This window comes from Typha angustifolia, chromosome 14 (assembly GCF_048772165.1).
Source record: "Typha angustifolia cultivar Huaian chromosome 14, ASM4877216v1, whole genome shotgun sequence".
NCBI classification, from domain to species: Eukaryota; Viridiplantae; Streptophyta; class Magnoliopsida; order Poales; family Typhaceae; genus Typha; species Typha angustifolia.
Genome location: NC_133252.1, coordinates 13,444,738 through 13,456,270, shown reverse-complemented (window position 1 = coordinate 13,456,270; position 11,533 = coordinate 13,444,738). Strand labels below are relative to the sequence as shown.

Sequence of the window (11,533 nt, the reverse complement as noted above, 5' to 3'; positions counted from 1 at the left end):
ATACAAGTTATGTTGACGCTAATGTTGTCCTCTCGCTTCAACTTGATTTTGGTTGTATTACTTTTTGGTTTGTCATGGGGATGATTAGCAAGATACTCTACTTTTTTACGCAAATCCTAAATTTGAGCTAATCTTTATAAAATATTTGAGAATAGGCGAATGATCATTTAGGTCTTTGGGTGGCATTGAAGTCGATAGCATAACTGCCATGTCTACAGATAGATAGGGAGAGAACGACAGATATACAGAATTGTCACAGAGAATGATAAGCTTTGATAATTATGAATCATGTTTATTATAGAATAGCTTTGGTGAGAAATAACTCAATAAGTGGAATTAGAAGTGATGCAGTAAGTGTGTTACAGGAGGCCAGGCCTCTCGAGTCCTCTGCACATGTAGGATATATTTTGGTTAAGCGTAATTTGAAGAGAGCCTGGTTAGTGGTTACTTCTTTAAGGCTTGGATTATCATTTGGAAGCCCAGACGGTCTAATCTCAGCCTTGGCCCAGAAAGCCCAGTGGTTGAACTCATCTAACGACCGCCGTCAAGATTCCGTCAAGTCCGGATAGTCCTCTGCCTTAGAACTCGTGACTGACTGACTTCCTCACCTTTAAAACATTTCCTTGTTGAAAGATTCATTTATTTATGTTGTCATTTTGTCTCAGACTGTTCTATATGTGAACAGTTGATGCTGGAAGTGTGACTTTTGATTCATCCGCAACTCCTTTTCTGTGAGTATGATTCACATTCAATTATTTGGACCACTCAAATGATGCAACGAAATAGATTATAGTACAAGAGAAATAGGGAAACAAAATTTCAAACAATCCTGCAGCAAAACAGGTGGAAAGCATGATTTGCTATGCAAACTGTTTGCTTCCCCCATAGAGAGATTATTTCAGATTCTGTGACAAGAATCAGCTCTAGATCTATGTTGCATTGTTTAAGAAGTGGAACCCAAAACCAAGAAGACATTATTAATAAGTACAAGGAGAATATCATTGCAATACAATATCAGAAGCAGGAACCTTACTTGGCAAACAACACGAAACTGCAATAGTTCCAGTTCTCGAATAAAAACTGTACATTTTGGTGGGAACCTGAAGTATCTTTCAGCCAACAAAAAGATTGGAAGTAAACTTAGCCATATGCAATTGAATCATACTTCACAAAATGCAACAGTTCCATTTCTTGATGGAAACCGGAGCATTTGTGGAAGTTTGCCACAAAATCTGCAGTTTCCACCAGAGTACATACCATAGGACTATGGAGCGGAACAAAGCACAAAATGTACAGCAAAGAGGGGGGGAGAAAACTCACCTTGAGTCGCTACTTGGCATTGGCTGCAGCCGTGGCTGCAACAATCACAATCTTCTCATACACAACCTCTGATGGGTGCATAGGATACTCCACGGGGGCAATCGGACGGTGGGCGACGACCGCGAACCACACGAACAGAGTGAAGAATGCCACCATGGCTCCGCAAGCAGCAGCAAACACCAACGCCATTAAGATTCCCCATGGATAGTTTCTTCTAAGATGAGCAGGAGGACTCTCACGGGGCCGTTCCAAGAACGAATTAGGATCTAGAGGCTGAGAATGCATCGGGTATGGAGCTCCATGCGTTACTTCGAAGGTCCACGAATACAGAGAACTATTTTGGCTAGCATTCCCACTTGAAGAGCTTAAGCCCACAAGAATCTTCTCCCTCCATAGCACATTGGATAAATTGATCGGGTAAGAAAGCAATGGATTCTTGGGTATCGGAGCCCTTGATTTGCTCAGCCTCACTTCCAATCTATTGGAAGTGCCATTGTAATCAATCCAAGAATGCAGCTCCTCCCCACTGTTGAGGACCGAGTTGTTGCTCGAAAGATCGCAGCTTTTGATGGATAGCTCACTGCCAACATCTACTTCAATGTGGCTTCCGCTCAAATTTCCCATCTTAGGGTCACTCGAGGTGAAAAATCCCACGGCCACTACACTAGGCGGAAGCCCGAGTCGGAATCCATCCAAAGAATCCATCTGAACACTGCTCGGAGTCGCGAAGAAAGCGAATCCGCCGCCATTGCCCGAAGAGACGGAGAAGGCGAAGTAGGTCGAGAAACCGGGATTCGTCCCTGTAAATCTGATGGGATTCCTGTAAACAACTCTCCCCGAACTCGAGATCACCGAGCGCGTGACCCGAACTCCGGGATCGCCGATCCCGGCGTCCCCGAAAAGCCCGATCTCTGACTCAAAGCTGCGATTTTTCCCAAAGGATTCGAAGGAGAACGACAAAGGGGTGTCCGCTTCCAGGCTCTCGCGAACTAAGAAAGCGGAGAAGAAAGTACCCAGGACTACAAGCCGGAGGATTGAGGCGGCCATCTGCTACGAATCAACTCTACCTTCTTCCATCTACGGATACGGTTCTGGGAAGTGGAGAGGGGAGATCAATGGAGGACTCAGAACTAGGGTTGGGCTTTCGTTGGGAAGAAGACGAAGATGAGGAAGAGGAAAGGATCCTAGTGAAAGCTTTGAAACAATACTTTTTCCTGCCACTCCACTTGGGGAACCTAATCGCAACGAGTCAAAAGAGAGTCATCGAATCGCACGACCTCAGGTCCTGATTATAAGATCCGAACCACACGACTAGTGATCGGACGGTGGATTACATATAACCGTTACTTTTTATGGTCCCGTGGGTCTTGTCGATAGAACGCGCATGCTACTGCCAGCGAAATGTGATGTGAGATTGGCTGCTCGGCATAGAACATCATGTTGCGTGAATTGTGGGCCCATCGTAGAGCTTTTGTGTACGTGGCTTAAGATAAATGGGTGAATTACTTTTCATTGCTTGATCATGACACGTATAGTGTGGGTTGGAGCCTGGAGACAAAGATGCACAACTTTATTCCTTTTTCTTTTCCTCGTTAAAATACAACCAAAAAAAAAAGAAAAGAAAGGTGACAGCTTGCATGCACTCGTCTTTTTTTGCCCGTAGGCCGTAGGGATCGAGTTGTGCCTTTTGAATTAAAAGCGGGCACGGCTCTTTCTCCTTGTACGCGTGCAATAGTGCATCGTATAATTGGGTTCGGATCCGATCTTATCTTGTCACGGGTTTATAAACAATGGCTTCGCTCATCCCACCTCGTAGATAAACAAAGAGCCAGCGCTTATTGCGTTTTCAGTATGTCTTTGAATATTTGAAGCTCGCAGCAGCCGAAAGAAAGATTGCGGCGATAATAAGTTGCGTACTTCCAGTTGTCGTACGTGAACTTACACTACTGTTAACCAACGCAACATGGATACACATTATAAACTAAACTAAGTTCAAGATTTAAGCAATCATTTGTTGAGTATTTAAATTGATCTTATTTATTATTTATTTATAACACCCACTCAACTTTATAAATACAATAATTAATTTAGGTTTCATAGTTGACTGCTGTAAGATTCTTACAACAATATATTACTAGTCGACCCGCAATGACATGGAAATCACTGTAATGCTAGTAGGTTGTTTCCTCATCGTCATCAATCAAATTCATTTTACACAAATTAAACGAACAGAGAGCGAGAAGCAAAACAATGATAAGAATTTCCTATTAGTTTTCCAAAAAACTCAACTACTAACAACAGAATATATTTACATATATAGTTGTATAGTTCATAGATTTGTAAATCATAGTAATGAGTGCCATTAGTAAACCTAAACAATACGCTATGAAGCCATTCCTAAAGTTGAAATCCAGGCAGGAAGTAGAGACCAACAAACCAACCAAAGGATCGCAGCCCAAGATCCGGATTGATTTGACCTCAGGCTTCTTGATCGCCTGCTCTGGCACGGTGATCGTAAGCACTCCGTCCTCCAGCACCGCCTTCGCCTTCTCCATATTCGCATTCTTCGGCAACCGGAACCGCCGCAAGAAGCTGCCGCTGCTCCTCTCCAAGCGGTGCCAGGTACCGGTCTTCTCCTCATTCTCATTGCTCTTATGTGCTCGGATCTACAGCACTTCGCCGTCCTCGACCTCCTCCTTCTTGAGACCGGGGATGTCGGCCTTGAACACGTGCGCCTCCGAGGTCTCCCTCCTTTCAACGCGAAGGCCGGCGAAGGTCTCTCCGGAAGAGGAGAAGGAGGCGGAGGCGGTACGAGCGGGGTAGGGACAGGAGATTGAGTTGAAGCAGGAGGGGAGAGAATTACTTCCGAGGGGATCCCAAACCTCAAGGGTGAAGGGGTCGAAGTCATTGCTGCGACGATAGACATGACAAATGCAAGGAACGAGGGATAGCGACATTGTCTCTCAGTAGATGAAGCTTTCGTATTGGAAAATGGTTCGAAGAGTAGGGACGATGAAGCGCCTACTTATACTCGATAGGGGAAGAGCAAAAGATGTTTCTAGAGGCTTCATTTTGGTTCTAGAAGATGCTCCTCGGGTCAAGAGAAATCAACCAACTTCTCCGTCGACTTCCAACTTGGAAGTCGTTAAAATAGCCACCTAGTAACGGGCCTACTTGGCAGCAGATTTGATTAATGGGCTTAAACTTATCTTTGTACGGCCCAACCCTCTCCATTTTCCCTCCTATTTGTTCCCAAATTCTTCAAAACTTCCCGCGTTCTTTTCCCCTCGTCGTCCTCCTCTTCCCCCCTTTCCCTCGCATTTTATTTCTCCCTATCTCTCACTAGTTATAATAACTAGCGCTTTAGTTTATTACTATGCCCCCATCTCTCTTTACTTCTCCCTCTCCCTCGCTTCCCCTTCTTCTCCGCCATGGCGAAGCAGAACAAACCCAAGAAGCCAGAGAATCTCGGCAAGGGCAAGGTCACCCCAGTCCAAGTGGCCTTCATCGTCGACCGCTACCTCGCCGACAACAATTACACGAATGCCCTCACCGCCTTCCGAGCCGAAGCCTCCGATCTCTTCTCGAAGACCAAGGGCAAAGAGGTAAAACACAACCTTCCGACATTTTCTTGTGGAGTTGGAGTTTGGGTTTTGCTCATCGTTGGAGAAATTTTTAGGTGCCTAAAGGTTTGCTAGGTTTGGGTGAGATCTTGGACGAGTACATATGCTTGAAAGAGCAGCGGGTGGTGGTGGATCAGGAGAAACGGAGGGTAGAGATGGCGATGCAGGGAATGCAAGATGTGATGCGGGCGTATCATGCGGTGGGGAATGCTTCTCTTCCTTCCTCGCCGCCTCTCCTTCCCCCGCAGTTTGTTGGGACCCCGGTCGCTCCGATGCTTCCGGCCTTGTACCCGAATAGTGGGTCTCCTCCAGGTAAATTATATTTTTTTCTCCGTCGAACAGCTAGATGCTCTATTCATTGCAAGGTGATCCCGGATTTTATTGGATCCCATGAATAAGTTTGTTGTTTTGCGTCAATGAAACTCTGTAGCTCTTTGTAGATCTTCTCTATTAAAAATGATGCTACTAATGATGGGAGAGTAATAGATTATATGCAAAAGTCTATTGCGAGGGGTTCTTAGATCTTTAGGTTGCTCTAAATTATATAGGCTGGCTATCAATTACTATTTGCAATGTGTTTTCTGAAACGTCACGCCCAGAGTTGTACTTGGAACCAAGCTCCGTATTTTCCAGTATGGACTTCAAAGTGCTTTGGACATAGCCTTAAGTCAATTTTTTGGCCAAGTAGCTTGATATCGGGCTGAGACCAAGCCCGGTCAGAATTTGAAGCTTGATTTTTGACCAGCTACTGCTGAAATAATTGCCTTTTCAGCACCAAAAGAAAAAAGAAAAACAGAGAGATTGTTCATGTGGGTTCACATTTCAGACAAGCACAAAAGAATAAGAGCATTTTGCCTTCTACTTCAAGATGTAAAGTTTTGCAAGTTCAATGATATATACTTAATTTTGGTGATGGAATCAATTAATTTATCTGTCTTCACTGTGATAAAAGTGTAAATATCATTTACAACTCGACTGAAGTGATGCACTTGAGACATAAACCATGCTGCATGCAGGCTGCTTGTCATGAGATGTTTGTTCTAGCTGATGAGGCGAGGTGTCTAAATTTTCTTCATACCACAAATCTCATCTAACTTTTTGAAGCTAGTTACTGAGGTCCCTTTGCCCTTTTCTGCAGGTCATAGCATAAATGTGTCTCCTGCCATAAACTACGTGCAAAATTCCAGCAATATTCTGCAGAAAGCAGCAGAAACTAACAACCTATCAACTCCAATAACTGGTTCTTCGGTGCCTAGCAAGAGAAAAGCTTCAAAGTCTGCTCCCAAGGTTCCTCCAGCTCCAAAGAAACCCTGCACCAACAACTCATCTCTAGTCTCGTCCATGATAGGTATATGTTAATTTTTGGAATACATTTATTAATTTTAATGGTTGTCATGTACCTTACATATGACAATGTTATCTTATCAGATAAAGCATTACCCTGTCAAATGACTACCAACACTACTGAAGAAAAAATAGAGTCTACTAAATTAAGGTTGATTAGCCATCCAATTACCAGGTCTCCAATTCAAGGATCATCTGTTGCAAAGAGCTTATTCAAGCCACCTGAATCTCAAATCAACTCCTCTCCTGGAACTCCTCAACAAGCATTTCCCCCTCAACCTGACAAATCGAGTACCCCAATGGAAAAGCCATCAAATAATGTCACTAATGCTATTGTCTCCGAGGAGCTTTCTTCTAAATGTTCTGTTATATCTTCTGAAACCATCATTGTTAGCCCTCTCAAAGGGACAAGTATATATGCTGTTGAGAGGAGCTACCGTATTACTTCACCCTTCAAATCGAATATGAAGAAACTTGGCAAAAGAGAGCATGTGAAAGGGAAGCTAGATTTTGACAAGTCTGATGTACAAATGAGTTCTGAAGAGCTGCATATAGAAAAGGCTTCTACCTCTTCTTCTGAAGTGGAGAAAGAAGGAGCCTTTGATTTTGATCTTTCTGATTTTGATATATTTGATGGTGACTTTTCCTTCTCGGAACTTCTAGTTGACCTTGATCTCGACTGTGACGGAATTCCTTCTTTTCAGCACTCATCTGCTCTTGTTGACTCAATTCCAAGGTATTTGTTAGATTTACCTTTATCTGTAACCTTGTTCTTTTTCCCTTGTTCATATCATTTGTCTAATTCTGTTCATCATGCTACATGAAAGTAGATCAGAACAAAATGTGGATGCTGCTTGTTCAGTAACAGATCAACTTTTACATGATAAATCAAAGTTGGCTATAACTGGAGATGTGGATATTCGAGGTTTCTACATTTACCTTTCTCTGAGAATTTCACATTTTAGAGCTCCTACTATGTACTAAAATCTCTTGTCTATTTCTATCCATATTAGCAGGTCCTGAATCTGTTACTTCTGTCAGAGCTATAACAAAGCGCATCAAAATCTTAAGCCCTGGTGAGTTATGGTTTTTGTACCGTAAAAGATTATCACACTGTAAACATTCTTCTCTCTGTTACTGAGCTACTGGTATTAATTTGTTTGCAGTTAAAACCAAAGATTCTTTAGTGGAGCAGATATGTCGACCAAAAGCATAGATGGTCCCCACTTGTTTTGACAACTGACCTGCATGATCTACAGGGTCCGATGAAGTGTCCTCAACCAAATATTTCTCCACTGAGGCATTGTTAACCTTCTAGTTTACCCCTTTGTTTATTCATTTGTCACCATTTCTTTTTAATCTATCCTTATGTATAGCTAACTTCCCAGTTGACATGTACTACCTTCCGAATCTATGAAAGCTCTCACACCCAGATGTGGAGTGTTCTTGTTGTGCTTAGATTGTGCTTCGCACCTTATGAAAATGATGGTGTGATATTTATTTATATCTTACTCTGAGCAAAACACCATCGTTAGCAAATTAACAAAGAGTAAGAGCCTTGTTCAACTTTGGAGTGATTCGGATGATTAATAAAAAAATTTAGAGTGGTGTCATTAACAACAACATAAACAGGTTATACCATTCATTTTATTGTGGAAAGAACAGTTTTGCGGATGTTGACAATATATTCTATCAAGAAAAATTAGGTAATGACAGACAGCATGCTAGTTGGAGTGATCAAATAAACAGCCAAGTGATCTTCTTTTTCTTCTTATAACTTGAGTGGAGAATTACTAAGTTAAAACATTCTCAGGAGTAAACCGTACATTGTTTGCAAACAGATCTAAACGTGACCCATCGATCGCGAGCGAGGCCGACGCGTATGCGTCACGCAACCATTTCGTCTTCTAACATGGCAGCCTAACCATTTGTAGAAATGCATGAATAAGTCTCTCTCCTTATCGGCCTCTAGCCAAGCTCAGGTACTCTCTCATCAAAGTTATCAAATTAACAAACAAGTGTACTGCAACAAAGATGAGTTCCTCAGCTACCAAAGTAGCTTTCTCCCTTCTCATCTCCCCCTCTCTCTTCTCTTACTCACACCATCAGTATATATATATATACCTGCTGTTCTTTCACTTTGGTTAGAATACTAGACGTGTCTACTAAGTTGTTATTAATCGTGAACATTCAGCTGGAGCGAGATGTGCGCGTTCTCGATCTCGTTATCCTTGAAACGTCACCCTTCTTGGAGGATAACTTGCATTAAGCCAATTAATGAGTTGATTGATTGAAGGATTGGATGTGAGCAGGTCTCTCCCTGCAGGCTGCAGCCTCCTGCCTTGCCTTATGCTTAATTGGCCCCAAGGCTCTAACCGTCGTCGTGAAAGGGTGGATCTCCCATGGCTCCTCCTGGCCCAATGTTGTTAACTTCATCCTTAGAAAGCGTTTCTTGAGAATCCTGTAATCGTGCACACTGTCGAACACTTAGCAGACCGATGGTATTGTAATTATGGGGAGACTCTTATCCAAAGAAACTAGTTTCCTCATTTTCTTCATACAAAGAACCTATCATCATAAGGGCATCATCATAAGGGCTTTGAAAGATTTAGTTAAAGTTGCGGGAGAGATATGAGAGCGGCTTTTTGGTTTTGTTCCTAGTTCTGATTTGATAAAAAGAGGTGCATACTGTACATTATATATTTAGCAGACACTAATATACAAATTTCCCTTCTATGCAGCACATAGGATGTCCCATTCTACTTTTCTTCAATGTTGTGATCACCCACCTTGCTCTGCATCAAAGTTTTCCATCTTCTAGCTACTTCAGGCAGTGGTTTTAATCGATCCGTGTAAAGAAGCATGAACTAGTGAAGAAGCACAAAGGGATCGAAGAAACACACACGCACGCGAGAAAGTAAAATGAGGGAACGAGCAACTTATCTTATTAAGACCCATCTGCAACTGTCTCCAGACCACCTCGCTGAATTGGTGATGAAAGGAAGAACTAAGATCAGGGCTTGTATGATGCGAAATGACTAGGGGAGATATCCAAAAGGATCGCATGATCCGTTTTCGGAACGCCTAAGGATCAAAATCGGATCAATGCGATCCCTTTGGATGCTTCCTCGAGCCACTAGTGCTTCTACAATGAATACAACAATCAATCTAAATATTTATCTATATATATATATATATATATATATATATATATATATATATCTCCCCTTCTCCTTTTCCTCACCAAAACACAAACAAGAAGAGAGCTGTTTGTCGAGGGGTACTCAACTCGCATGGAGAGATGACGCCTTATAAAGGATTTCTCTCTTCCCCACCTACTAATTTATTAGTGCTAGTACTGTAAACGGAATAACAAATATATCCTTTTTTTTCTTCTTCTTTTGGGTACAAGTTTTATCAAACCATTACATTCGCAGTCTATTGGAAGCATTCAGATGGATTTTTCCAAGACAGTTAAATTTTGAAACAAAATAATTATCGAAGAGATTTGGTAACAACGCAGTGGATAAATTTTATAGTGTATAGGTGCATGTGCACACATAAGTAGCACATAAAGGAAGTAGACGATTCCATTTGATAATTTTGCTAAGCATGTGATCACCCCTAGCTTATGTTATGTAGCTGTTCCATTATTGCTAAGTATTCTAACATAATTGGTAGATTCTTTAAGACCTATTGCAATTAAAACTTTTTTAAAAAAAAAAAAAAAAAAAAACTTCTTGGAAGATATTGTTAGCCTTTAGGATTATATATAGGTAATAATTTAGCTTAAGCGCTACAATTAAACATAATATTCCTGAGAATAATTCCATTATCTTAACTCATGATAAGTTGTAGCAATGATTGCACTGGGGATGGAAAAGGTTTTTAGAGCATAGTTTTCTTGCTTCTTTTCTTCGAGTTCATAAAGCATTCAAGCAGAATAAAAGATGGTGGTGGACGTTGTCAGAGATGACTTGAAATAGGGGATTCATGGTACACTTGTTTGGCCCATCAAAGGGGCACATCACTTTGGATTTGTTCCCTCTTTTACCAGGCATAAGTGTTAGATCCAACCCGGCCCCTTTTGTCACCCAATAGTGCAGTAGCAGTAGAGCTCACTACTTGTTCATATACTTCCCCACATTATGATCACTTCTTCCGTAAACATAGGAGTAGTGCTCATTCACATAGCATTGCTACTGCATGCCATCTTCCTCTCCCGTATACATGGGAATTTACTGAATGGGAGACCCATTAAGAAGCTAAGGGTTCACCAACCCCACCTTCCTCTCCCACATGCAGTGCATATTTAGAGGAGGAGGAGAAGAAGTAGTCCACATCCTTTGAGTGTGTTTGGTAGAAAACAATATTGAGATATATTGCACTCCTAGACTAGCTAGCTCATAGCTCTAGCTTATGGCTTTTCTAAAATCTCAATCTCTATTTGGGCTCCATGCAATCTAAATGATCACTTTGATTTCTCTTACATGTTTCCATCCTTGTTTATATCTAACTAATCACACGCATCCATATGGCCAGCATGATGCCATCAGTGATATTTCTCAAGACAAAGTAAATGGATTCTGAAAGTGTTGTTTGGTATGTTTTTTTTCTTTTCTTTTCTTTTCTTTTTTCTATATTCTATGCCTCTACGCTTGCATGGTTGAGTTGCTTGCCTTTCACCCAATGGATCAATGTTATCCGTGGTTGCACTTTCTTAGTTGCAAATGGGAACAAAGGCACAAAATACATGTGAGAGTTGATCAAGAAGGGGGAGGACCCATTTGTTCTTTTCTCTCAGAATCATTAACTTCTTTCATTTCAAATGATGGAAAGGAAGTTTCTTTTGACTTTTCAATCAATGCCTACATGTAAAGACACTCTTTACGTCCAACTAACAATGCAGATGGAGCACCTTTAGCCCTAATATATACTCTATTTATTTCAAAGTGGCTTCTTGTTATCCATGTCTTGCTTTGTCCTGACTCCAAGAGTATGATCTAAGCTTCTACGTAGTTTCTGATCCAGTTGATATGCTTATTGAAATCCGAACTTCCGAATAGATATTGATGCATGTTTGCCATTTCTATTTGATGTGGACTGATTTTGGTATCACTACTACTTCTTGTCTACTTCTGTTCTGAAGCATGTGGTCGATTCCTTCTTGTACAGCCATCCTATTCTTTGGTTATTATAACAAGATCGATCGATCTTTGCACCTCTTTACACCTCGGTAGTAGAAG

At 41.5% G+C, this 11,533-nt stretch overlaps 2 protein-coding genes across 9 annotated transcripts; one reads left to right on the top strand and one right to left on the bottom strand.

The window, feature by feature from the left end:
- Positions 1-283: 283 nt before the first annotated feature.
- On the bottom strand, positions 284-2,544 carry LOC140775797 (L-type lectin-domain containing receptor kinase VIII.1-like). 3 transcript variants are annotated; one of them, XR_012106814.1, is made up of 3 exons: positions 1,321-2,544; positions 1,034-1,109; positions 284-729 (listed from the first exon to the last, which is right to left on the bottom strand). XR_012106814.1 is itself a non-coding variant. In XM_073119236.1 (2 exons), the coding sequence occupies exon 1, from the start codon at positions 2,365-2,367 to the stop codon at positions 1,330-1,332; it is 1,038 nt and encodes a 345-aa protein (XP_072975337.1). In that variant the 5' UTR covers positions 2,368-2,544; the 3' UTR covers positions 286-729; positions 1,321-1,329. The 3 variants fall into 3 exon arrangements, 2 of the variants coding, with proteins under 2 accessions (XP_072975337.1, XP_072975336.1); XM_073119236.1 differs by lacking the exon at positions 1,034-1,109 and having other exon boundaries at positions 286-729; XM_073119235.1 differs by lacking the exon at positions 284-729 and having other exon boundaries at positions 758-1,232.
- A 1,131-nt stretch (positions 2,545-3,675) lies between these two features.
- Positions 3,676-9,635, top strand: LOC140775399 (uncharacterized). 6 transcript variants are annotated; one of them, XR_012106748.1, is made up of 8 exons: positions 3,676-4,925; positions 5,000-5,255; positions 6,082-6,291; positions 6,372-7,023; positions 7,115-7,212; positions 7,301-7,363; positions 7,454-8,269; positions 9,029-9,635. XR_012106748.1 is itself a non-coding variant. In XM_073118665.1 (7 exons), exons 1-7 carry the CDS (start codon positions 4,752-4,754, stop codon positions 7,501-7,503), a joined length of 1,503 nt encoding a protein of 500 aa, XP_072974766.1. In that variant the 5' UTR covers positions 3,676-4,751; the 3' UTR covers positions 7,504-9,633. The 6 variants fall into 6 exon arrangements, 4 of the variants coding, with proteins under 4 accessions (XP_072974766.1, XP_072974768.1, XP_072974769.1 ...); XR_012106747.1 differs by having other exon boundaries at positions 8,482-9,634; XM_073118665.1 differs by having other exon boundaries at positions 7,454-9,633.
- The last annotated feature ends 1,898 nt before the right edge of the window (positions 9,636-11,533 follow it).

Bases quoted from the DNA above. Each gene is read 5' to 3' on its own strand.
- LOC140775797 (XM_073119236.1), bottom strand. From the start codon at position 2,367: ATGGCCGCCTCAATCCTCCGGCTTGTAGTCCTGGGTACTTTCTTCTCC.
- LOC140775399 (XM_073118665.1), top strand. From the start codon at position 4,752: ATGGCGAAGCAGAACAAACCCAAGAAGCCAGAGAATCTCGGCAAGGGC. The intron at 5,256-6,081 runs GTAAATTATATT...CCTTTTCTGCAG, and splicing joins GAATAGTGGGTCTCCTCCAG to GTCATAGCATAAATGTGTCT. The intron at 7,024-7,114 runs GTATTTGTTAGA...GCTACATGAAAG, and splicing joins CTTGTTGACTCAATTCCAAG to TAGATCAGAACAAAATGTGG.